Source organism: Triturus cristatus, chromosome 4_1 (assembly GCF_964204655.1).
Source record: "Triturus cristatus chromosome 4_1, aTriCri1.1, whole genome shotgun sequence".
NCBI classification, from domain to species: domain Eukaryota; kingdom Metazoa; phylum Chordata; class Amphibia; order Caudata; family Salamandridae; genus Triturus; species Triturus cristatus.
The window spans coordinates 341,115,378-341,142,822 of record NC_140585.1 but is presented as its reverse complement, the minus strand read 5'-3'; the positions used below and the strand labels follow the sequence as shown (position 1 = coordinate 341,142,822).

Genomic DNA, 27,445 nt, shown 5'->3' with positions numbered 1-27,445 from the left:
CGCCCAGTGCTGTAGGAAGTGGTGGCACGCGCTGCTTTCACAGAGGTGTACTGGGTGCACGAGGAGCACATGCACAGCACATGTGGCGCAGTTTAGAGTCCCGAGCAGCTCTAGATCCCCCGGACTGTGTTCAAAGAGTAGAACGGGGTCTTCCTCATGGCATCTGTTGCCGCACTTTGGCGTGTGTACCAGCCAGCTTTAGGTGCACCCAAGTTTCTTTCAGCTGTTTCCTGCTCCTTGGCGTGTCCAGCGTGGTTAATAGCTGGGATTACACCCAGAATTCGTGGTGCCCTTTCCCGTTCCCCTGCGGATTGACCCAGCCTTCATAACGCTCTGAGGTACCGTTCGCTGCTGGGTGCCGCCTCTTTCCTGAAAATCGTTTTCTTAGTGTCAGAAGATGACCGTTTTGTAAGCAGTTACAAACATTTTTAGAAAGTTTATGCAAGCTCACTCCCTATAATAACAACATGGAATCTATAAAATTTATTATTTGTCCTATATTTTGACATATATGATTTTTGGAGGCACTACTTGGTATTTAGGGGAATCTCTGACACTCCTTGGAGATAACAAACTACCTAGAACATTCTTTATTCTGTCGGTTGTTCAATAATGTTACTGACAATATGATATTTATTTTTAGGTCGAGCCTAGAGCAGCGCATGCGCTGCTTGCTCGACTTTTAGTAAAGGGGTAAAAAAAAGTGCTACCAGATGCTGCCATGGCCGGCCAAGAGCTTGAGTGCATGTGAGCGGGCGCGCGCTTTGCGTGCCTCTCTCAGCGCTTCAATTCCCTCCCCCTCCCCCACCACAGATCTCGTCACTCTGCTGGCCTCATTATTAAGTGCATCGCTATCACTTTCACCATTAAGCGCATTGCGATCACTTTCGCACACAACTCCCGGGCTTCTCTTGTTATTACTCATCGCTGGCACCTCCGGATCGCGCGGAGACCGCCCCCCATGGCATGTGCCCCCGTCATGTCTCCCCTGCTGCATGCTCCTCAATGCTTGTAGCTATTCATGACGTAGAAAGGAGCCGGCGCTGAGTCACCTCAGTCTAGCCTGCAGCCCTTTGCCTGCATTGAGCTGGCTCTGCAGCTCTCTGGTTGGCTTGCTTCTGTTGGTCTTGGATGTCCACCGGAGTTGGCTTCCCTCTACGTCACCCTTGCACCTTACTTACAATGAGTCGCTTCCCGGCAGCCTGGTCCGCAGCGCGTTCACCGCTGCAGCTGTGTGCCCTTTTATGGAGTCAATAGCGCGGCATCCCCGCCGGCAGTGTGCTCCTCGCCAGCTTTGTGGCACTTATCTGCATGGCCGCCGCCCAGTGCTGTAGGAAGTGGTGGCATGCGCTGCTTTCGCAGAGGTGTACTGGGTGCACGAGGAGCACATGCACAGCACATGTGGCGCAGTTTAGAGTCCCGAGCAGCTCTAGATGCCCCGGACTGTGTTCATAGAGTAGAACGGGGTCTTCCTCATGGCATCTGTTGCCGCACTTTGGCGTGTGTACCAGCCAGCCTTGGGTGCACCCAAGTTTCTTTCAGCTGTTTCCTGTTCCTTGGCGTGTCCAGCGTGGTTAATAGCTGTGATTACACCCAGAATTTGTGGTGCCCTTTCCCGTTCCCCTGCGGATTGACCCAGCCTTCATAACGCTCTGAGGTACCGTTCCCTGCTGGGTGCCGCCTCTTTCATGAAAATCGTTTTCTTAGTGTCAGAAGATGACCGTTTTGTAGTGGTACCGTTCTCTCGTTCTCGTGTGGCAGAGCACTCAAGTTTCAGAGGTTAATGTGCCAGTAGCTTATCCAGTTTTGCTTTGCATTCTGGGACATATAGTCCTGTTCATGCTACTGTGCAATCTAGGCAAACGTTCACCGAATTCAAAGCAAATAACCTGGCCTGGATGCGCCACTGAAGAGCCTTAGAATCTTGAGAGCTTGTATGGGTGCCCTAACCCAATCTTCCTGGGGCTCTGGCCTTGCTCGTTGAGCGCATCTTGCCCCCTCAAGCTCTGGCCCTTGCCCCCGGTGTGTGAAGAAGGCCCGTTAGTTTTGGTTTAATCCATTAGGTTTGGGTGTATCCTTCAGTCCTCCGATGTGTTGGGGTTGCCTCAGGCCATATTTACAAGCCAGCCCCATGGTTACTTGAAATCATAGCCAGTCATACTATTAGTGAAATACGCTGCAAACTGGACAGGTATGCCTTGTTCTTTCGAGAGAGGAGGCGAGGGCTTTCCAGAAAGTAAGAAGCTTTAAGGTTTAAGTTAGAAAAAAATAAATAAAAAAGTTGTACAATCAAGGCAATTGAGTCGAACAATGATAACCTGGATTCTAGAAGGTAGTAGTTTTTCTACAGAGAATTGTTCTTATTTTTCTTTTAGCCTTGGTGTAGAAATTTACTTTTCGGTTGTGTGCCGTGGTGGATGTCTTTCCATTGTCTAGGGTATAAACCAGCATTGGCATAGCCAATAGGTCTCGCCTTTGAGACCTTTAAGTATTTAGTTATGCAGCACAATATCCTGACTGCACAAAATTAACTGTTGCATGGCTAAACACTTATAAGGTCCCAAAGGCGAGACCTATTGGCTATGCCAATGCTTGTTTTATTATGTCCCCTACAGCAGTCACGCTTTCCTGCAAAAATATAAGAATGCAGCAGAGTGTACTTTCTTTCAAATCAATATGTGATCAAAGATCCTCACATTTCTTGCCTTTGGCATCATCACTCAGCAAAGGTTCTGTAAAGGGTTGCCACATGGATAATATTGCATTCATGGCACCAGCTAATCCTCACCCTTGACAAAAACTCCGCAGCAGCTGAAGAAAAATTCCGGCACTGTATATCCGCAGTCATGGACTGGATGAAATCAAACCACTTCAAATGTAACAGTCAAAAAACAGAAATCATGCAGCTTGGGAAATCCAGCCTCTTTATGCCCTAACAGTGGTGGCCGACGAACATAGCTCCACCCCCTAACACAGTAGACACTGTGAGGAATTTAGGGATTAGATTAGATTCTGCACTATCCTTCCACCAGCAAGCCCTCGCTGTTGGGGGCATGTGCATCTACATGATAAAATCCCTCAAAAAATGTCTTGATCTTCTCCCTGTCACTGCAGGGAAAACAGTTGCAGTAGCACCAATCCTGTCATGTCTGGATTACTGCAACAGCCGTTATGCAGGAGCAAAAAGGGCAGTTCTGAAAAGATTATAAACAGTCCAAAACGCGCCAGCCCAGCCGGTTTTAAAACTACCTGGGGGTCCTCTTCTGCAGCAGCACTTAAAACACTCCATTGGTAGGCCATACATAAAAGGGTTCTCTTTTACATTAACAACGAAGCGTAGTGATAATTTAAATCGTGTTAACTCTGCCTTAACTCAGGAATTTAACGTCTGTTTCACATGCAAGATTCAATGTCTCGGCCAATGCTTTTTCTTCTTTTTATTGGCCCATCTACTGAGTGGGTACTTGCCTATCCTGTCTGTCCCCTGAGTTATTGAAACTCTGTATTGAACTCTTCATGCACAGCTTCCTTTTTAGGTCGAGCCTAGAGTCAGCACGCATGCACTGCTCTGCGAGACTTGTTGTACTGGAGTATGTTAGAGAAGCCCCGCCCACTCTCTGCCCATATTTGTCATTGGCTTGTGTCATTGTCCTTTGCAAATGCTGGCCTCTGATTCTCAAATAGGCTTGTTAGTCCCTCCTTAGTACCGCCATGTCTTCATTTGTAACCTCCCATGGCGACTGACCCTTTTACTAGGCTTGTAACACGGTGTGTGTTATAAGTAGGTGGACACTATTTTGTTTATTGCTAAATAATGGGGACAATGGTGGCTGCTTTTTGTTGTATTTGCAGCGCGCCCACACAGGACAATGGCGGCCTCTTTTGTACGGAGCGCAATGCCAGTGGCCAGCGCCAGGGACCCAGGTTCTCCGGCCATCCTCCACTACAACTCCGCTGACCTCGTCGCACTCAAACCTGGAAGAAACATCAACTGCTAGAGATCGACACCAAACACTACCCATGGCCAGTTCTCCTGCCGATACTGCTGACAATCCTTCACCATCAACAGCCCCGCCACCACCACTGAAACCACAACGGACGTCCACACCACCGACGCCCTGACGTGCATACTCCTCAATGTGCACTCCCTCCACAGACACGCCACGGAGATCTGGGATCTGCTCGACACCATCTCACCAGATGTCGCCTTCCTCACGGACACATGGACCAACACAACCTCCGCCCCGACATCGCCACCACCATCCCTGACGGTTACAAGATCCAAAGAAAGGAATGCCCCCACCGCCCAGGAGGAGGACTCGCCTTCACACAAAAGAGCTTCCTCCGACTCTCCACCTCCAGCACTAGTGACTCCTCCAACACAGAGCACCTCCACTTCCAGATCCAAACTAGCCCCAGAACCACGCCAAGCGGGACCCTCGTCTACAGACCCCCCAGGCCTTGCGCCTCTTCCGCCAACAACATTGCCGACCTCGTCGCAGCCCACTCCATCACCTCCACGGACTACATCCTCACCGGAGACCTGAACTTCTACCTCAAAAACCGCAGCGATCCCGACTCCACCACCCTCCTTGACAACCTCGCCAACCTCGGACTGAAGCAGCTCATCACCACCCCCACCCACAGAGCTAGACACACCCTCGACCCCATCTTCGTAGGAGGGATAAACATCCACTTCAGCCATACCATGCAGCCCCTCTGGACAGACCACCACTGCGTACACTTCACCTGCAACACCACCATCGCACCCAAACCCGTCCTGCGCCTTCCCCGAAGGAACTGGAGCAAGATCACAGAGGATGTCCTCCCTCTTCCATGACCCCCCTCCGCCACGACCGACGCCAACTCCGCAGCTAAAGAACTACACTTATGGATCTCCAGCTGCGCTGACAAGCTCGCACCCCTCCGCCAACCTGTCAATCAACGCCCCCTGAAGGCCACCTGGTTAACCACCGACCTCCAAGGAGCCAGATGCTCCTGCAGGCGCCTCGAGAAACTCTGGCGGAACAAGAAAACCACTGAAGACCTCAACAACTACAGGAATGCCATGAACAAATACCACCAGCGCATAAGACCCACCAAGAGGACCTTTATCAAGAACAAAATCCACGGTAACGCAAGTAACGTAAAATAACTCTTCAACGTCATACAGCAGTTCTCTAAACCCCCCAGCGAAGCCAAGGAAATTGCTCCATCCCTAGACCTCTGCAACTAACTCAGCTCCTACTTCCACCTGAAAATCAAGGCCCTCTACGACAACTTCAGGGAACAGACTCCGGACACCACCCCGCTCTCCACCACCGACAACCGGCCTACCATCACCACCTGGAAACCTGCTACCACAGAAGACACCACCAAGACCATGAAGAAAACCCACTCAGGAGCCCCACGGACCCCTTTCACCCCACATCTACCACAGAGCCACCACCGCCATAGCTCCTGAACTATGCCGGACCATCAACCCCTCCCTCGAATCCGACATCTTTCCAGACGACTGGAAACGGGCAGAAGTCAAGCCCTTCCTCAAGAAATCCTCAGCCGACAAGGCAGACCTGAAAATCAACCGGCCCACCTCCCTTCTCCCCTTCGCAACCAAAGTCACCGAGAGACTCGTCAATGCCCAGCTGACCACCTTCATCGAAGAGAACACCATCCTCGGCTCCTCCCAGTCTGGATTCCGCAGCAACCACAGCAACAAGACCGCCCTCCTCGCCACCACCGATGACATTCGCATGCTACTGGACCAGGGCCACACTGCGGCCCTCATCCTACTAGACCTCTCCGCAGCCTTCGACACCGTCTCCCACCGCACTCTCGCCGTCAGACTCCATGATGCCAGCATACGTGGAACCACCCTTGAGTGGAACTGCTCCTTCCTCACCAGCAGAACCCAAAGAATTAGACTCCCACCCTTCCTCTCCGAACCCACAGGGATCAACTGTAGAGTACCCCAAGGATCCTCGCTCAGCGCCATGCTTTTCAAAATCTACATGGCCCCCCTCGCCGCCATTGTCAGACAGCACAGGCTCAGCATTGTATCTTACGTCGACGACACCCAGCTCATCCTCTCTCTCTCACGAAGAACCCCGAAGACACCAGACTCGGCATTCAAGAAGGAATGAAAGACGTTGCAGCCTGGATGAGCGACAGCTGCCTAAAATTGAACTTGGAGAAGACTGATGCCTTCGTCCTTGGTCCCTCCCTCATGGCGTGGGACAGCTCCTGGTGGCCCCCTGCCCTTCGAAACCCACCTACCCCGATGAACCTCGCCCAGAACCGCAGCATCATTCTAGACTCCTCCCTCAACATGACCCGCCAGATCAATGCCGTCGCCTCAACCTGCTTCAATTCCTTCCGCAAGACCTTCAAGTGGATCCCGCACAAATGCAAACAGACCGTCCCCCACGCCCTCGTAACTAGCAGACTGGACTACGGTAACACCCTCTAAGCTGGAATCAATAAAACCCAGCTACCAAACCATCCAGAACACCGCAGCCAGACTCGTCCTCGGAACCCAACGACATGAGCACATGACCCCTCACCTACGAGACCTCCACTGGCCCCCATTGAGAATAGAGTAACCTTCAAGCTATTCACCCACACCTACAAATCCCTCCACAACATTGGACCTAAATACCTCAACGAAAGAGTCTTTTCCACGTACCCAAAAGGAACCTCTGCTCCGCCTACCTCGCCCTGACAAAACCCCACGCATCCGCAGAACCAGAGCAGGTGGAAGAGCCTTCTCCTACATCACGGCAAAGACCTGGAACGAGCTCCCAGCCAACATCAGACCCTCCCCTACTCTGCACACCTTCAGGAAGAACCTCAAGACCTGGCTTTTCGACTGATCCGGAGCTGCTGTTCCCCCCCCCTCAGTGCCTTGCGACCCTCACAGGTGAGTAGCACGCTTATAAACCCCTGATTGATTGATTGATTGATTGATGCCACTCTAACTTTAAAAGTGGCTGCCCCCTTCCTCGACAGTACAATGGCGACACTTTCAATAAAAATGCGGTGTCCGCTTCAGGGTCACCATGCTTTTTTTTACCTTTTTCTAATATAAACTTTGCATGCTGAGCGCGGTGCCCGCTTTGGGTACACTGCGCTCAGTTTCTTTTTCTGTTTTTAACTTTACTAGTGAGCGCGGCGCCGCAGTTTTTTTTTTTAAACTTTACTGGTAAGTGAGTTTCCCACTTTAGGGACACCGCGCTATGCAATACAATAGGTCTCGCTTGTGACGAAGTTTGACCTATTGGTATTGTAAATGACGATGCATTTTTATATTATAAAAGGCATTGCCATTTACAATGCCAATAGCACAAACTCTTGCAATTGCGAGACTTATTGCATTGTAATTTGTAAATGCTTTTTTTTTACACACTCTACTTCGCACAATGAGCGTACCAGCCATGTGCACGATCCAAGGCAAGATAAAAGAAAGCGAAGACTTGGCAGTCAGTGCCATGATGCGGTCGTTAGATGGTGTAGGTATGAGCTATAAAAGCAGACCCTTAACTGAACAAGACACTTTACTCACGGGGCGGGTCGCTGTGGTGTACGTGGGGGCAGATTGCTCTTTCCCCTTCCCCACACCACCGACATGCCTTTGCGGGGAGGGCGGTGATCAGGGCCGGACTGGGAACCAAAACCGGCCCTGACAAAGTGGTCGGCCGGCCCCTCAGGGGCTTGGGGGTGCAGCCGAGCTCTTTGCCAGGGCCGGTTTTCGGACGATTTTGTTACAGCGCCGATTTTGCAGCTATGCCGCAAAAACGGCCCTGTAACAAAAACGGCCCCCAGGGGCTCAAAACCGGCCTCCACCCATGTGGCGCACCGGGGGATTGCCCGGTGCCCGCTAAGGCCAGTCCAGCCCTGGCGGGGATCCTGCTCCGCTGGAACCCGCTGATGCATGGTATCACCCTCGCACCATTTGTCAACTATCGAGAGGGCGGGCTATGAGGGACAACTAGCCCAGCTCATCATCATCAGCCAGCAGAGACCAGGGCGAATTACCAAAGCACCCACGGTAGCTGCAGCCAACGCCAGACTCCATTTACACTCCGGAAATGGGACAAAAGGCCAGACCTGCCTCCCTCCCACCCAAATCCTAAGGTGTTGGAGTATTGAGCAAATTTCACCAGTGCAAGAGCACACACTGTCGCTGTACTAGGAGACCACCAGGGAGGGAGGCTAGACATGCAAACCAGCAAACACTGTGACAACCAACAGCAGAGCAAGCATTTAATCCACCTGAAGTATGCACACGCTAATTCATGATTTATCCGCTTTAGTTTATCATGACTAGTGCCAAAACGCTGCCACGCGGAGACAAGAAGGGCTGCGCGCCAGCAAAGAAACGTTAAATTAATGAAATAGCACGATCCATTTCCAGGTGGTTTAATTTTGAAAATATGAAACCAATGTGGGATCACACTGCTTCACATCCCAGCGGGTCGCCCCTGAGCATTGTGGTCAATGCAGTTTCAACAAGCGTGTGTGCTTTCAGGATTGTCTCGAGTAAATACAAAGTTGTACTGGCCGTCTCTATACACGTGTTTCTGGATCATTATCCGTCATCAGTAGAGATTAGGCATCAAATATTGGGGGTTGCTGAGCAGGCTGCCAAAGTATTGTCAGGTCACAGTACCTCTCAAGGCGCGCAGGTGCCTCTCCATGACCTGAGAATACTTTGGCAGCCTGCTCAGCAACCCCAAATATTTGATGCCTAATCTCTACTGATGACGGATAATGATCCAGAAACACGTGTATAGAGATGGCCAGTACAACTTTGTATTTACTCGAGACAATCCTGAAAGCACATATGCATGTTGAAACTGCATTGACCACAATGCTCAGGGGCGACCCGCTGGGAGGTGAAGCAGTGTGATCCCACATTGGTTTCCTGTTTAAAAGGCTCCCTCGAGCCGGTTGAGCTGACGAGCTCGTGGAGAGACACCTGCGCGCCTTGAGAGGTACTGTGACCTGACAATACTTTGGCAGCCTGCTCAGCAACCCCAAATATTTGATGCCTAATCTCTACTGATGACGGATAATGATCCAGAAACACCTGTATAGAGATGGCCAGTACAACTTTGTATTTACTCGAGACAATCCTGAAAGCACACACGCTTGTTGAAACTGCATTGACCACAATGCTCAGGGGCGACCCGCTGGGAGGTGAAGCAGTGTGATCCCACATTGGTTTTCTAATTTTGAAAATATGACCGATGTCAAAGTAACATAGAGTGTCTGCAGCATTCACTTTTACAACTGTGTGCACAACAAACTGCAGGGCTCTCGGCCTGATGTGGCTATGTCCATTTCATTACTGGAAACAACAGGGGTTCTTTAGCATTTTATAATTTTGCTATAAGGGGTGGTTTGCTCTTATATATGTACATTGCATTTTAAATGTGGTTAACCATGTTTAATATCACAAGGCTGAACTGGAGGGGGGCGGCACGCATCCATTCTTCCCGTTCATCTACTTATGTGTGTTGAATGCTTGAACTCCCAAGGAGACATCTCTCAGGCCCTTGCAGCTCACGCTGACTTATTGAGCACTCCACGCGCCCACCGTGCTCTGGCACATGCCGGCGTGCGCCACTCTGCCTCTTTTTACAGGTGCGTGGCAACGTCTGTGGCGACTGTTGATTTAAATCAGAACCTATAGCGAGACTGTAAATGACCCTTTTCCGAAGCCCCATACGATATACGTGAGATATTAAGATATGGGGGCAGATTTACAAGCCCCTTGTGCCACTTTTGCGTCACTTTTAGCATTGGGAAAGTGACGCACACCTGGCTCAGGGGCTTGTAAATCTGCCCCATAGTCTTTAAATAAAGTACATTATTAACAAACGTTGCAGTGTTCACTATAGAATGAATGAAACAATGATAGCATTATTGCATGATTGCATTCTAACCACCAGGCAACTTAGAACGTACAGATTGCTCTGAACAGTCTATCCACTATTGCATCAGTTCACCCATTCACACACCCATTCATCTATCCATGTCATCCACCCTCCATTCAATCCATCCACCGACCCATCATATAAACCCACTGAAATCCATCCACTACCCGTCACCCATCCATTCATCACCAACCACCCTCCACATGCATGTATGTAACCAGGCCCAATCCACTCATCTATCCACCTCACTTAGATCCATCCATCAATCCATTCATTCACCCATCCACACATCCACTCATTCATCGCCCCATCCATTCATCCAATCCATTCATCAATCATCTGAAAACCCACCCTAATCCAACCGCTAACAATCACGCATCCAGTAATTCTTCATCCATTCACCGTCTGCATAAGATTAATGCATCCATCCATCTAGCCAAACCTATCCAGAGAAACTCATCTAGCCACCACACTTAGGGCCCGATTCTGAGGTCGGATGGACTGGGGTCCGTCCGACATCGTTTGGTAACTGAAACCGAACAGCCTCCTGTCGTCTGTTCCAGCCCAGCAAGTAGAACAGGGTTCGGTCGCAATCCTATTCTTTACAATGGGAGCATGCTGCTCTCATTGTAGAGCATGCCTTTCCTAATAGAATGCATGCTGTCATTGTAAAGAGCAGAGGTGCAGTTCATCCCTGCACTCTGTGGCAGACACCTCAAGGTGCCTGCCACAGGGTGCAGGGATCAACTTGGCCGCCATCAGGAGGCCTTGCCCACATGGGGTTCCTGCTGGGGTCCCCCAAAGTCCGATTTTCACAGCCTTTCTGTGTCGGAAAGGCCAGCACTGAAAGGCTGTGGGAATCCTCTATCGTAAACCCTCGACAGGAAAGAGCCACCTGAGGGAGTGATGGAGGATTTCCGAATGGCAGCCGGGCTCTCCGAATGGGTCGGTCGGAAAGGAATCCAAACAGCCGATTCGGATGCGATTGGAACGGCTCCAACCGATGGTCGGAGCTGTTTCCGACTGCATCAGAATCTGCCCCATAGTCTGTCCATCTATCTATCCCTAGACACCTACCCATCCCTCATTGAATCAATTTATCCAGTCATCTATCGCCATCGACTCACCATCCATCCAGCCGCCCCCCCTACCTCAGGTCGGTCCCCTCCAGCAGGCTCTCTGGCTCCTGGCTGTTTATCCCAGGACCCTCAGTGAACACGTGGGACCCGTCCCTCACACCCACACACACCGTGTTCAGCATCTAAATCTCCAGGGAGTGCTCCTAGAATTTAAAAGTTTGCTCTTAAAGGGAGCTTTACCCTATCTCCACCCCAGCCCCACCCTGCTCGGTAATTAGGCTTAACAGGAGCAATTAACAAAACAAACTGCTCTTAGCCCGATGGCCTCATAATTTCAGATTGTTCGATTGTTTGTCCAGGTGAGAGACAGCCCCCTCAACACGATGCAACTGGTATATATAGAAAAAGAATAAAAGGAAAGAAGTGGAGAAGACCAATTCCCATCTCACGTGCACTCTCTTCTTGTTTCCATAAACAGACTCATATGGAGAACCCTTTAAGGCGCTGACCTGTCCAGTGGGGAGTGTAATATGGAAGATAGTGCAGGGGCAAGGGGCATGACCATGGGCAATTTAGAAATGTATGATTTCATGAGGTGAAAAGTCTACACAGAGGGTACATACACTGTGATTAAATATACTATGAATGCACGTGATGAACACAGTGGGCCTTTCTCTAACCCTGCTGGGGTAAGGGGTGCAAAGGGATAACATTTATTAACATCCGAGTTATTCATTTGCAGAAACGCAAAACCTGCTGTGTTGGCTTATAAGCCAGTTCACAGTATATCAAGTACCCATTGTGTGGGCCGCTGCCTGGTGGTGCTCCCTGACTGTATAAGCCAGGCGATGGTACTGCACATTTGATTTCCCTCTGCTTCCATTTGTTTTTAGGTCGAGCCTGGGCAGCGCATGCGCTGCTCTGCAAGCCTTGCTGTATTGGAGTATGGACTAGAAGCCCAGCCCACTCTTCTCCCATATTTGTCATTTGCTTGTGTCATTGTACTTCGTAAATGCTGGCTTCTGATTCATTAATAGGGTTGTTAGTCCCTCATTAGTACCGCCTCATCTTCATTTGTAAGCTCCCATGAGAACTGGTCCTTTTACTTCTGTTGTTACATGGTACGTCTTCTTTAGTCTGTAAGCACTATTTTCTTTAAGGAGTTTAGCTTACTGCTGGCACCACATGCTTTCTTGCAACATTCAGCGCGCCATGAACGCTTTCACTTTCCATGCAGCCCGGGACAATGGCGGCAGCTTCTTTGAGATGAAAAAGGTCTCGGATATACAAGAGTTTGAGCTATTGGCATTATAAATGGCAATGCCTTTTATTTATGTGTTAATTAGCAAAACAGATAAATAAAAGGCATTGTCATTTACAATTCCAATAGATTAAACTCTCTCAAATACTAAACCTATTGCATTACAAATGCTTGTTTATATGTATGCCAATCACAACCAAATCCTAGTGCAGTTTTGCAGTGACCAACTATGATTTCGCCAACAGATTTCGCTTTGTATAAGAGTGGCTCAAATGAGGTTCTTGCGAAATTTAAATCATGAGTGTTTCGAAGTGAAGACCACTGGAGTTCGACTTCGCTCTCTCAAATGGGCTCATGATTCTCTCTGTTCAAGAATGTTTGCACTCTTTAGAATCTTCAGAATATTCCTCTCGATTTGTGCAACTGCCTCAGGGTCTGCATGGCAAACATCCATTACAACGCAGTCATTACAGCGCACTACCTTAACAATGCATTGTAGTTGCATGCGTTGTAAAATCATGCGATGTAATGGTAGTTACGATGTAAAAACTGCGTTGTAAAAGCATGCGTTGTAATTGTTTGCGTTGTAACGTCATATATTCAGTCTGCACACTTCCCCAATCTATACCCTTAGTTTGGCGGTGTCAGTGTGTGTTGCCAGGCTCTTCAATGCCAACGAACAGTGTTATTGAGCAGAATCATGGTGTGTTTTCTCTGCTTGTGAAGTGTTTGTATCTGCAGTGTCAGGGGGGGTGGTGTTACAGTTCAGGGTGTGCAGTGTCAGAGTGTGAGGTGTTATGATACACAATGGCATGGTATTGGGTGGGCAGTGGGAAGTGCTACAGTGGACACTGCCATAGTAGACCATGGCACTGCACAGATTCAGGTCTGCAGTGCCAGTTTCCACTGTCCGTGAATGTAATGTCATTCTGGATGTTCATAAACAGTAATTTGTATCCATTTGCAGAGTAGGAGTGGGCCAATCCAGTGTGTTTTATTGTCGCTAGCATTTGTGAATTGCACAGGCCTCAGTTGTGTTACATTTCCCACATACTTTTCTTCATGAAAGATGTATGGTGGAAGATGTATTTTTATTTTCTCTGGATTTTGTGGTGTGAGCACCAACATGTGTTTGTCTTTTTGCAACAATATTGAAAGATATGGCTGGTGTACCAGTACCTCATAGAGATTATTGAAAGAGTGGGGGTTATGCTCAGAAAACCTTAGACCCGGATTACTTCTCGAGGTGTACCCAGGTGCAGCTATGCCAAGGTAGATGAGAAATATGTAGATCACGTATGTGTCTTGAGGCCTGACCAGGTGAAGGTATGGAGAAGTGGTCGAAACATGTGGGTGCTTGTCGTAATGCAATGGACCAATAACAACCCACATAAACACTCGGGCAGTTCACCTTCCCAAGAGCACCTGATGTATTATTTTTTGATGGCTGTAAATTTAGCATGAAGAGGGAGAAGGTGAAATGAACGCACATCTGATTATCATTTTACCCGGTCCAATGTGGTGCACTGTGATTCGCATGTTAACTAGTATTGGCTTTTCTAAGCAAGACATCACTTCACAACTCGCACCCTACTTTGCCTTTACAGCTATTTGTATTCTGCCGAAGCAATTTAGCATTATAACAGTAAAGTACACCCATCCTCACCGAGCCATAAAAATACTCTAGCATGTATCGTTCCAGGGAAAGTTCTACAGCTTTTGGAATGTTGCAAGCTGTTCGACCCAACCTGGAATAAGTGAACCTCACTAAAAATGCAAAAGAGAGAAAGGGAAGGCTGAGCACCCTGGTAAAATCCTGTTTTAGGTTGAGAGTATTCCGAATGAAACATATCAGTCCAACTGTGTACCCCGACTCTGCCAAACTATTTACTCGCCACCTAAAATGGAAGATTCCCAGAACACTGAGCGTGCCTGCGTCTGTTTTCCATATGTTTTGCTATACGTCACCCTAAAGTTCTGTGATGTTTGCCTTCATTAGTTTTCACTTGCCACCTAGCATGTATACTGCACATGACGTATGCTACACTGCAGTGGCTACTAATGTCGTTGTCAGTGGCGTAGACGTTTTTGTTTTCTTCAGAATAAGTAGATGATTTTAAAGTGCGTAGTAATGGGACCTATGCCAAAAATAGCCATATGCTCAACCACCTGTTTGCCTCATCCATGCCTTTGCCGAATTTGGAGCCCCTGCTCACTCTGCAAGGCAGGTAAAATCATTTTGACTGGCACCTGTACTGGGACATGCACATGGCGCTTGGGGAGATGCCCTATTTTGGGTACCACCTCTACTACTATGTACATTGAAATTGTTCTTGTCCATGTCACCCATGGGCATCGAGGCGGTGCCAGACAGGTAAAATATCAAAATGGCTGACATGCTGGCCAGGATGTCCCTGTGTGTCGGGCAGTTTAAAAAAAAATTCTCTTAAACTCTCCTTCCCCCCACTTTGGTGGTCTCTCTGTGGGGAAAAAAAGTGCGGACAGGCCCACCATGCCTTGGCAAAGCAGTCTGTGCTCTTTCTTTCCACCACCACAATATCTGGCAACTTGAAAATAATTCTACAGTATAAGAGGGGGCGGGGCTTTGAAGGGGGGTCAGGAGTTGTGGATGAGGCTTAGAGCTTAGCACTGTACGAGGCGACCCTCCTAGCCTCCCACAAAAACCAATAGCAAAGGGTTTTGAGACTGTTGCACATGTCCTGGGGAGCCAGTGCTTAATTTGAGCCGTGCTTGTCACCCGCACTTAATTGTCAACACCAGCACTTATGACAGCTGCCACAAGGTGGCGCTTTTTGCGTGACATTCAGATAAGCAGGTCAACAGTTTTAATATTTCATTATGCATTAAAAACAACTAATACCTGTTGCCAAAGCCATTCTTATAGCTCTGGGGGCCTCAAACAGTCTAAATTGTCACACTGGTTGCAGTGTGATGATTAGTAGTTGTGTAGGTACCGTGATGGCAGCGCTGACAGGGGCCATGGGTGGTGCAAGCTGCGGTGGCTGTCCTTGTAAGGGCCCTAACACTTATTATTATTTTTTTTTTACAAATTAAGCACTGCTGGGGACGTTGTCAAATCCATGCCCTACGGCAAAATAAAAGGGCAGCAATGCTCTGTATCTATGAGACGCGGCGCATTCCTGTCCTTTTCCCCTGAGCTGGCCCACAATAGGTTGCCCCGTGCTCTAACACGGGCACCTTTGCGCCATGGTGCAAGTGTGTCTGCGTTGAGGGGACGATTGTTTCTGGGCAGGAAGAGAAACCTTCCTGCACAAAAACAATCCCAAGATGCTTTTTCCTTTTCCTATGTGTGCTGCAGCACAAATAGAAAAAGGAAAATCTAGGACAAATAAAGATATTTCTCCTCGTTGTGCTTCCCTTATGCCTTCCTGGGGAGGCGTGAGGTTTTAGCGCTGCCTCAGAGGTCCGATTTCTCGTAAATGTGGGCAGTGTCAAAATGCCATGAATGTTTCTGGGAATGCCCCCAACAACACCCATTGCACGCCCCTTTAACACAGAAAACTGCGTTAAAGGGGACAATATGTATGAGGCAGCATTAAGCCAAAAAAAGTGGCTTAGTGCTGCCTCGTAAATATGGAGCCGGCTGCTGCGCCACAGAACATCATAAAAGGTGATGTTCCCACGGCGAGAGGGGCCTCTTAAGCGAGGCCCTCAGTCTCTGATAATATGTCCAGACCACTCCGTGCTACTATGTCATATCATCTCTTTACCTGGGAACTGTGTGAAGAGAGCTGTGTGACACAAGGTGGCACCGTGTGAACTGGTCCCTAGGAAAGCAACTCACAATAAGTAGCAAGGAGTCGCTTCACTGAAATGACCCCCTGTGCAGTTCTAACTGTGGTGGTCCTGCTGCAGAAGCGCCGTAGGAGGCACCCCCTCCACCACAGCTGTGTTCTGCTTCCCACCAACCTTCAGATGAGAACCTATGTCTCTTTGAAAGTTTCTCACATGCTTCCATTTCCCATTGCAGGTTCCTTCTCGTGCTGATTTGCCTGATCTTCAGTGTACTGTCTACAATAGAACATTATTCTGAATTTGCGACAGGGACTCTCTTCTGGATGGTGAGTTTACCTTATGACTATATTTACTTTCTTTATTGCAACATTTGTATTGTAAAGAAAAAACAATGAGCACAGTGGGTTGTGCTTTCAAAGTTTGCCTTTTAATCCGGAGAGACTGTTAATGACACATTGAATGGCATTTTTAATAAAGAGATTTTTGCTTTTTAAGAAATCCATTTCATATTGGGAGACTGTTCAATTACAGAAGGCAATGATCTAATAATGACATTTTACGTTTAGCTAACAGAGAGTTAAATGTTTTTTTATTTTCTGTAGTTTTTGTTAATCATTTTAAGTCATATCTGCAGGCGGTTCCAATGGGCCTGTGTATCTCAATGCGTGTGCCTAGAGGTTATTCACCTCAAAATTACAATCTTGGATCCGATGGGGGGCAAGAAGTTCCTAAACCTGTGACACAGCAGTACAGAGCTGGTAAAGAATCCAGGCACCTGAAGATTGAGCAGAATAGATCTGCAGCGCTCAAGCATCAGAAGCGAAAGATGAGGAAGCTTCTGTCAGATGAAACATTCTTGTTACATATATAGCACATTAAATTAAAGAAAGAATCCAAAAAATATAGGTCTGAGTAGGTAATTGAATAAAATGTATTTTAAGCAGATATCAATGACAATATTTCATTTCATATAAACGTAGGTGTTCCAAATGTGCAAAAGTGGGAAAGTGTTGGTGCAGGCAAATTAAACACGTAAGCACATAACAAAAACGACAAATAACAAATAAATAGGCTTTGACAACAGCTTGTTTGTTGTATGACATTGTTCAGTCTCTCTTTTATAGGTCCTGATTCATCGGTCCATTCACGTAACTTTCCACCAGAAGGGATATAACTTCGTGATGTATTTCATTAGCTCACTTCTCACTTCTTTGCACAACATTGTTTTGCAAGTACTTCAATCTGGAAGGAAGCACCATGAGAACATTTGCTTTTCTGCTAAAGCACACTGCAGAGTTTGTTCTAGTAATGTTACACCTGTTAGTCATGGAAAGATACAACAGACCATCATATCAGGAATTTCCAACTCATTCACAATATTTTTCTATTTTACAAATAGATGTTTGTTGTGCATGTTTAAGGCCTACCGTGTTAGTAACTACAAAATAATATCATATACATTTCTAATTTGCTAATCAACTTTTTTGTTTGAAAGCAAGCATGCACCTACACATAAATCTACAACAAACTCCATCATGAATAAGCATTTAGGGCCTCATTTATGAGAAGTAACGCATCGCTGCGTTAAAGCAGCGATGCGTCACTTCTCAGTGCGCCCTCCTTGCGACACCAATGATGCGTCATATTTATAATATGACGCATCATGTCGCAAGGAAGGACAGATACGTCAGTATAACTGACGTATCTGTCGGCGCATTGCTGGAGTTATGTCGGAAGCCTGACGCAACTCCAGCAATGTTCCTTTCACATGGGGCAAGCCCCATGTGAAAGGGCCTGCGTCACCCTTACGCCTGCCATGAGGCAGGCGTAAGGTTTTGACGCATTGGCATCCTAGAAGTGGCGCAGCAAAATCTCATAGATTTCGCTGCGCCACTCCTACGACCCTTTCTTGCGGGGGTATGCCCACCCTGCATACATTATACCTGGCGCAGGTATAATGTAGCGCAGGGGTTTACGAAGTGACGCATCTACCTAGATGCGTCACTTCATAAATATTGTGCAACATGATGCATGTTTTACGCCACTGGTGCGTCACAAAAAGTGACGCACCGGTGGCACAAATGTGACGCAGGGGCTCATAAATGAGCCCCTTAATTCCTTTAACTATTCAGTATCCACAAGTTTGTCTAAGATTTCCAAACAAGTAACCTAGTAAATTAGAGAAGGCGTAAGCACTGTAGGTTAAGTAGATGAGAGTATTTTTCTTTGTGCTACCTATGATGTACTGTGGGTGCAGTGGGATCCATTTTGTATTCACCCTGCTAACATCATGTACAAAATGGAGGTTGGCCTTAACTTACTAGATGGTCAATGTTGATTGCTAGCATTCTCTATGTTATTGTAGTGAGATGAGACTCCAGGGTGCTGGATGGATGGAAACAGCAGTTGCTTTAGGGGTGCAGAGGTAGCCGTTTGCTGTGACCTGCCATTTTGTTTATTAGTGGAGGGTATGAGAAGAGTAAAGTTCGTCCATAGATAGTGGTCTGCATTTGGTTCCCCTTCCTCACAGGACGCTGGTTCTTAAAGGTGCAAAGTGTGAAGGATGTTTTTCTCCTTTGCATTCATATTTTGAGTTTCTTCCAGTTGTGACTCCCGGTACAAGGAAGATACACACTCTGTTTGCCACCCTACTATAAAAAGGGACTGAGGCCCTCTGTCAGTGTTGCAGGATCTCTCACTGAGCAGTGTAGGCCACACCCAATAGCTTTGAAGAACCAGAGTTCCATGGTTGGTGTCCCTGAAAGCCATCCTCACAGTCTGGGGACATCACGCAAAGAAGCCTGCGACTTCTACTGAAAGAGCTGATGCTCCGCCTTGAAAAGGAGCCTGTCTTCGGTTACTGACAGGTGGTACTGAAGGTGTCCCTGGAGGAGGAGTGTGCCTAGAGGAGAAGTCTAGGTGTAGCTTCCTGGTGGAGGAGCTGCCCAGACAAGTGCACTGACTTCAACATCCAGAGTGGTACCAACACTGTAAAGAAACAGGAGAGACCGGCACTACAAGAGACTGCGGTGAGCTCCTGAGCCCCCGCCCATTCTGTGTCTGTCCTCCATGTGGCACCAACTGGGCCTTGAAGCCTCTTCGGCTCTCATTCGTGGCCTGGGGTAGTTTAGTGGCTTGTCAGCAGGGATTAAGAATCACAAAATCAGATTAGGGAGCACCTGCTGAAAAGGACCAGCCTGTGATTTTCTGGGTTCCTGTCCTGCTCCCCTGAGTTGCGCTGCACTGAAGTGCCTGATTCACAACCTGCTCAGAGATGGAAACTAAACTGTGCATTGATGCTTGCAAGTTGTGCACCATGTGGTCCTTGCCTCTAAAGTGACTTGCTGCTGGGGGTCCCAGAGCGATGGCTCTAGGGACTCCTGAAGTACCCCAGTGAACTCCCCACTCCCTTCACCTGGGAGATCCTAGAGTGGGTTTGTTCCTTGTTTGTTTTGGGGGGGGTTTGAATCTGTGACACTGATCTGAATAAAGTGACCACGTGCCTACCAAACCGCTCTGCAACTAGCAGAGGACTCTGGGAAGAGGCGTGCCCATGAAACACGGACTCCCGGCGTCATGCTGACTGACACGTCATTGGCAGACTCAGCAGGCCAGGGGGTAGCGCGGAGCGCACAGCAGGCAGCAGTGCACATGTTGGTTTGGGTGGGAGAATCCGACCAGCCCAGTCATGCGCACTAGTGTTTGCTGTGGCTGGCGGCTGCGCATTAGGAGAGTGAGGGTTGATCAATGCCGCAGCCCTAATGGGGCTGGGGCAGTTTCAGCATGTGAGGCTGCACTGGGGCACCTCTGGGGGATAGGGACATGCAGGGGGGCACGCGGAGTCTGGGGAAAGTTTATGTGCAGAGGCGGAACAGAGCTGGTGTGCGCACGTGTGTCGTGATGTCAGGGTCTAGGGTCGGTAAAGAAGGCAGGGGGAAAAGCCTAAGTTGGACAGAAAGGGCAGATTTCAGGGGCATAGTGTGCATAGAGTTCATTGTGCACTGTGGGGCTGAGGCAGTAGCATGCAGTGCTCTGTGTGGGGGGTATGTGTGTACGCAGATCAGGCTGGAATAACCCTATACTGTTGTGGGTTCCGCGCTGTGGGGCAGGGTGCCTAGAGGACAAACTGGGCCGCAGTATGGTTATTGTTTACGCCCCAGCACTTTCGAATGTCACCAGCCACCACTGCTCTTCACACTAGCAAATACTTCTGACTGTGAATTTTTTACCTTCTACCTTAAGTTTTTTAAAGCAGTGTGACAACATAGTGAAAGAAAAGATCACATGACATAATAGTCTGTCCCAAACATCACAAGATCAGTAAAGTTTCATAATTTCTTTAGCTTTCTGAATGCTCACATCGCCTGTTAGTATTTCAGAGTCTTCAGGGATTCAGGAGTCAGAGCCACAAAGAGCATAGAAAGTCAACATAGCTTCTATGCGCTAGCGGTTCTCAACCTTTTGACTTCTGGGGACCCCCAATTGATCATTAATGGAACCAGTGAATTCCTTCCCCCAATCATTATTGTAATCCGCGGACCCCTCACTGTTTCATGACTGCTAGCCGAGGGCCCCAGCTTAAGCATTGTCGATAATTTGAATCGCAAAACAATATGCAAAAAATACAGGAAAAAACATTCAAACAAATACACAAACAATGACACATTTTATTTAATTCGCAAACACATATGAATAAAAATAATAATAATATGAAGATTGGAGCTTTTCTAAATTCAATTGGGGCAATTCATTGTCCATACTATATTCTGTTTGATGCACTTGTACTGCTCCCACAAATCAATCTGAGGATACTAATTTAATTTTTAGTCTATGATTTCAAATTCCTTCACATTTAAAATAGATTTTAACATTTTCAATTGAACATTTAGCTTCTTTATTTATATTCATGTTTTCAATCTGTTTATATTGTTTAATTAAAGTAGTAAAGGACCCCCCTTTCATTGATGATACAGTGGGTGATTGTTTCAAATTCAAGAGCTAGCAGGATCAGCCTCGCTAAGCCACATTGTCTAGAACAATATTAATGAAGCAACTCAATAAGTACCAAAGCCATGACTGATTCCATCTATCTACTTGGACAAAAACTCACAGAGGAATGTCCTCTTTAGAGTGTGTGAAAAAGCAAGAGAGGAAGATCTCAGTGCAGAAGTAAAGGCCATGTGCAGGAAAAATGAAACAAGGAAAGCAGGGGAATGATAAATGGGTAGGTTTTAGGTGTACTTTGCAAGTCATTGAACACGGAAGTGGCAGGGCTACATGTCCTCTAATGCACACCTCTTTAGAACAGAGGCAGAGACCAAAAGACAAACAATAATGATGGACAGAACCGAGTTCATGGGTTTGGTGGAATGGAGTTCTGACAGACTTGGGAGTTACATTCACATTCAGCTAGGAGTAGGGGGGCAAGAAAATGGAGGACGAGCTTGATGCCATATTTTACGCTATTCATGGGCCTTGCCCATTCTAGAGAAGAAACTGTGTTTTGAGGTCACTTAATAAAAAGGTGATGTGGTGAGAGTAAAAAAGTCCTGTAGATGGGGGATAGGGGGTTTATGAGGTAGCCCCAGCTCTTTCTGGTGTTGCTAAAGCTAGGACACAGATGCCCAGGGCTAACAGATACATTTAGGAGAAAAGTAATGTGCAAAAGAGGCACGTCCGGAAGCAATAAATCATATCAAGTAAGTCTTGCTGGGGATTGATGAGAGATGACCAAAAGGGGGAGATAGATTAATACAGTTGCTTCTAGTTTTAAGAAAAAGGGGGTGGGGTAACCAGTCAAGTGAACATACTACCTCTTAATTTGTCTAGAGGGTCCGGGTCAGACATAATATTACCTGGAATCACTGAGATATGGCAGTGCTGGCCTGATACCGGTAAGTTTGAGAAAGGACTAAAAGATCAGTGTGAAGAAGGTGTCTAATAGGCGTAAGAGGAGACCAATATACCATGCAAAGTGGACAGGTCCTAGAACCCAAAGAACTAGGTAAAGTGGTGAGAGAGATAGCCGAGAGTCAAATACAAGCTAGGTTATTGCATAGTAGATGGTAATGGTATGATGTATTCTTTTTTTCATTGACCATTCTATTAGTTTAAAAAGTAAACAGGTGGGGAATTATTTTTAGTTTTTTCTTGTCTCAATAATAACATAAACTTTATTCAACTTTAAAGTTTGTCAGTGCTGATTTCATTGCTCCTTTTCGTCCTTCAATGACAAGCCAATTAGTTTGATCCCAAAGAGATACTTCTCCAGTTGCTATCCCAAGAGTAGTGGTTTCAAATATGCACACCCCATGTTGACACCATTGCATACACGCACATGCATAGTCTCCACAACCATTCCTGCCTAAAGAGCTGCAATTCACACCGACAATGCCCCTATGGACCTTGAGGTTAAATTTTGTTCAAAATAGTGACACCTCACACAGATCCCAACAGAAGCATAGCGCTTTGCAGATACTTCTTCAAAAGAACTGCATCTCTCAAATTCACCAAGGAAGAGTATTTCCTTTCAGAGATACTGCCCACTGGTGCTACATAATTAAGGCGACAAGATGCCTGCAAGTTACAGGGAGAATTACTTTTCCAGACCTGGGTATTGCTTTTACATTATTAGCTAGTGTGTTCGACCAATTGGTTGAAATAATAATGACCTAGACTACAGCTCCCAGAATGCACTGGTATGGCAAATCAAAACTGGAAAAGTTGTGCCCTGGTGAGAGTCAGCTGGTCCCGCAAACAAATATGACTGATACTGCCCCGAAAAATGTATATTCGCAGACTGTGCCCAACCACCACAATGTCACCAAAGCTCTGCAGTTCACCCAAACAAAGACCCACATAAAGGGTGAGCTTCATACCAATACTTATTTCTTCCAAATAACATTAATATCGACCCCTGCCAAAAAGGTAAAATAATGATGCCGAGGCATGGGGTACTTAATACCAGCACTGGACTCCCTGAGACATAGCCCGCACAAGTGGCTTTAGCTGCAACTCCCCGAAGAGGACCTCCTCAGAAATCACCCCCAAAGAGCGAAACCCCACAAATATGCCACCACAACGAGCTGTCAAATAAGTCGTTGTATACTGCCCGCCTCCCCCCCTCCCGTCCCTCCAATGCAAAACGACAATCCTATTTCTGTTCATGAAATGGGGGCTAGCTCACTTCACACTCACCACAGGTACTAAACCAACTTCTAGACGGAGTTGCCTCATAAACACACAATGCGCCTCCTCTCAAGTTTCGCATCACCAACTGAAACCCTTACCCCTTATAAAGCACCTTACATAGCATTCCTCTATGTGCCAATATTTCACCCAGCCCGAGATGTACTTTAACAAAAATCGACATCTTCCCCAATTAAATAAACGATTTATCATACGGACACTTTAAGGATACCAAAAATAAGCAAAACATGCTGTAATCTGACAGCTAATTTAAGCAACATGTTGTATCTAAAAGTTGTAAACCAACTCCAAAAGCAAGAATGTCAATATAGTTTCAGTGATGGCCCTTGTGCACTCACTATTCTGAAATCAACGAGAGTTTTTGCCTGAAAAGCAAAGGACATGACTACAGGGCCCAGAAGGGACCCGTTTCAATGTCCATTGCTTAAATCATTACAAAACATAAGGAGAATGGTTTTAAAAGACCACATTCATGAACATAAAGCTGCACTACACATTTTATAAACTAATATAAGGAAAACAGTTGATAAGGATCACATTAAACGTTTCCTATACCACGCATCAACCAGATATTGCATTACCTCCAGGAATGGTGAACTTCCTCACCTGCTAGTCTAAGAGGAGAAAAAAACTTAAAGTAGTGCTTCACTGGCAAAGTCTGTAAAGTGGCGCGAATGTGTTTGGGTGTATATAAAAGCAGGCTGATCACTTTGTGACTACTCTGTCTTGCTTTATTTAGTTATTTATTTTTCGTATTTTTACCATTTTCTTTTCTCTCCATCCCGAGGCTGCACTTTGGAATAGAAAAATGTCAGAAAAAGACATTTTACTTCCTTTTTAGATCCATTTCAAAGGTGAATGAAGGAAGCAAAGAAGAGGAAAGAGAGGGAAGCCAGTTCTTGGAGTCACGGTTTTCAGCAAGTGCGGAGCTAGACCGAAAACTGGAGAGGTTATGCTTACTTCAAGCTGTGGGAGCAGCCAGGCCCGGACCTTCTGTCTTGCCGATCAGCAGCAGTTTTCCCGCTCATCAAGCAGGGCCGTCATTGCAAGCGCTTTCTCGCGCTCCTAATATTGACGGTAATGCAGAAAAACACCACTGTGGGGGCTGTCAATAATGACACAAGTAGTTACCGTAAGGCACGTCCCCTCACGCCTTAAAGTAACTTTACTAGTATCATTTTATGTAAGCCTGCTGCCTCATAGTTGATGGTGGAGACTGACTTGGGGGCAGGTGAGAGGGGCAAGTTACGGAGTGCCTGAGTTTGCCTGACGGACCGGCGATCGGGGGGGAGGGGCAAGCACCCTCCTTGCCCCCCCTGCGGACGCCCATGGTTGTATGCCAGTGTAGCTGCTGTTCAGCATGGCTAAAAGTTAATGGCATAAAGGACAGTGGTGTGGAGTGGAGTGTCGTAAAGTGGAGCTGAGTGTTATGGAGTGGCATAGTGTCGTGGAGTGGCATGGAGTGGCATAGAGTGGCGTGAAGTTGCGTACAGTAGCTTTGAGTGGCGTGGAGTGTCAGAGTGGTGTAGAATGAGTAGATTGTCAGAGTAGCTTCAGCTATTGCGTTCATACAAATATTATGTCATTGCCACCTATGGGAACAGGTCATAAATAGAGAATTAAAAAAAAATGGAGAAGAAAGCTCATTGCGAAAAGGCTCATTGACAAACGAGCGTATTGTTTCCATCGGTCATCATAGCTGACTCTATCAGTATCCAGACTACCACACACAAGACATGTCATGTGCCCTGGACCTCAATCCAGTCAACATACGGTGAGCCCCCCGCTGAAAAGCCAGGGCAATCTAGAGCGGTGTTCAAAAAGGCACAAACAGTGTCTTTCCTTAGCACAGTCCACCTGCTGATACATGCCAATCCAGGAACCCCCGCACAGTACTCATACGGTCTACACTAACCGCTTGAGCATCACTTCAGTGCACTCTGAAAATGTACAGGTAGCCCTCGCTATCAGCAGTGCTGGCAGCGCCTCGTCCCGGTCCGGGAGTTCATAAGGGTTATGCGTTCTTATCCCAAATATAGCCATTGACTTTCTCTAGTTTATGAACCACTAGACTGCTACATTACTAGGTGCCATCTTGAAGGTAGGAGAGTTCCACCGTAGGTACACTAAAAATGTAGCGCCAATGCGCCATCTTAGATGCACTCAGTTCAGTTCATAATGCTTTATTCGGTTTGTTTTACACAACCATATAGCAGACATAAAATATAAAACATCCAACAATCATACAATGAAACATACAATAAAACAATAAAAACGAAAATATTAGCCAAATACATAAAATGTGTGCAAGACATACTAGCTAGGATACAATCTCCTCTAACAATACCAATACATGTTAAAATTATCGGTGTAAATACAAGGAGAGAAGGCTCTGATAAACTCAATAAGTTGACATATACTAGCTACTAAAGTGCTAAGTAATGTGCAAAATACGCTATATAAGGTGCAGTTCCCATGTCAGAGCAAGTACAGATGTCGCTGTGCTCGACAAAGTAACAGATGCGACTTGCTAAAATACTGGGTGATTAAATAACAATAGATTTTCTGACGGCCATACATTTTAAAATATAAGTGGCTACATAAAAACATATATCTGCGCTTTCCAGGGTAAACATTAGCTGCATCGCATTCCTGGTAGACCGAACATTATATTTTAAAAAGATAGGTTTTAAAAAGTGTCTTCTTAAAAAGGTATAAAATTTACAGAACAACATAAAATGGCAACAACTCTGTTTGGATATATCATCACAGGGGCATAGAGTGTTGCTGTGCTGCCTAATTACAGGGAAAGACACAAGATGGTGTACTATACCAAGCCTTAAACGAGTAAGAACAAAACGATGAGAATTTCTTGAGACTTCCGTTAGATATAACTGGAAGCCTACATTCACGTTGTTTTCACAGTAAAAGACAAAGGTACGTTGTTTTGCACAGTCTGATTCTCTAGATTTTCTTGAATTACATAGAAAGGTCACCTTGAGCATTGATTTAGATATGCTGACAGCTTCATCCAACATTAAAAAAGGATCTGAATTAAAAAGAAGCTTATACCAGTAATGGATGTGTCTGAGCCAGGGAATATGCAAACAGTGGTCCAGCCTTAGGCAGTCTCTGATTACTTTTTGGGTGAATATAGTTTCAGTTTTAGACCAAATAGATCGCCATAAGGCCAGGGGCCGTAAAGCTACAAGATCTTTGATGTAATCTAGACCCACTTCTCTATGAATAAGCTCAGTAGAGGCTGATGCGGGGGCACACAATAGACGTCTCAAAAATGAGTTTTCGTCAAGTTGGATACGGTTACCACAAAGGGTATGGTGGCCCCACACGCCAGCCCCATACAAAGCAGATGATAAACATCTGGCTTTGTAAATTAAAATCATTTCCTTGATTCTGCTGTTCCCAAGCTTAGAGGCAAATCTAAACACACCGTTGGTATTTTTTGCCATGTTAAGGCGCACATTCTCACACTCATTGTCCCATCTCCCATCACCAGAGAATGTAACACCAAGATAGCAAAAATTATCAACAGTTTGAATTTTTAACTTATCCAGGTGAAAAGTCCTTTTAACCCCTATCTTCCTCCCGCAAGACATGACAAATGTTTTTTCTTTATTAATTAACAGCTTCCTGCTGTTAATAAACTGCAGGAAGCTATCGATTAGGCGTTGGAGGCCGATTTGGGTGCGTGACAAGAGGACGGCATCATCCGCATACAACAGTATTGGGATTAGATCGCCATCTACTCGGGGTGCATCAACTGGGATCTGTCTAAGGGTTGTATCAATTTGATTAATAAATAAAGAAAATAACAAAGGAGCTAAAACACAACCCTGTCTGATGCCTCTAGACACTCTTAAAAAAGGTGTGGATTCCCCGTTGGACCCAAAACGCACTTTACTGGATAGCCTTTCGTATAATCTAGCCAGGAAGTGTACGATATATTTTGGTGCACCCATCTCCAATAATATAGGCCATAAAATTGAATGTTCGACCAAATCAAAAGCGCTGCTAAGGTCAGCAAAACATAAAAATAAGTTCCCTTTTTTGACCGTAGTGTATTTATTTATAATGAGGTCAAGGTTCAGGCACTGTTCCATTGTACCTAGTCCCCTCCTGAACTGGCGATAAAATGGTATTGTCCTCTACCCATATTTCTA

General features: G+C 46.5%; 1 protein-coding gene across 1 annotated transcript in view; it reads left to right on the top strand.

Annotated features, from left to right (window-relative positions):
• Window positions 1-27,445, top strand: part of LOC146854917 (potassium voltage-gated channel subfamily KQT member 1-like) — an 879,265-nt gene that overhangs the window by 422,196 nt on the left and 429,624 nt on the right. The window contains exon 2 of the mRNA XM_085650545.1: window positions 16,291-16,381. Within this exon, the coding sequence (XP_085506671.1) occupies window positions 16,291-16,381 (91 nt within the window). The remainder of the gene's footprint in view (window positions 1-16,290; window positions 16,382-27,445) is intronic.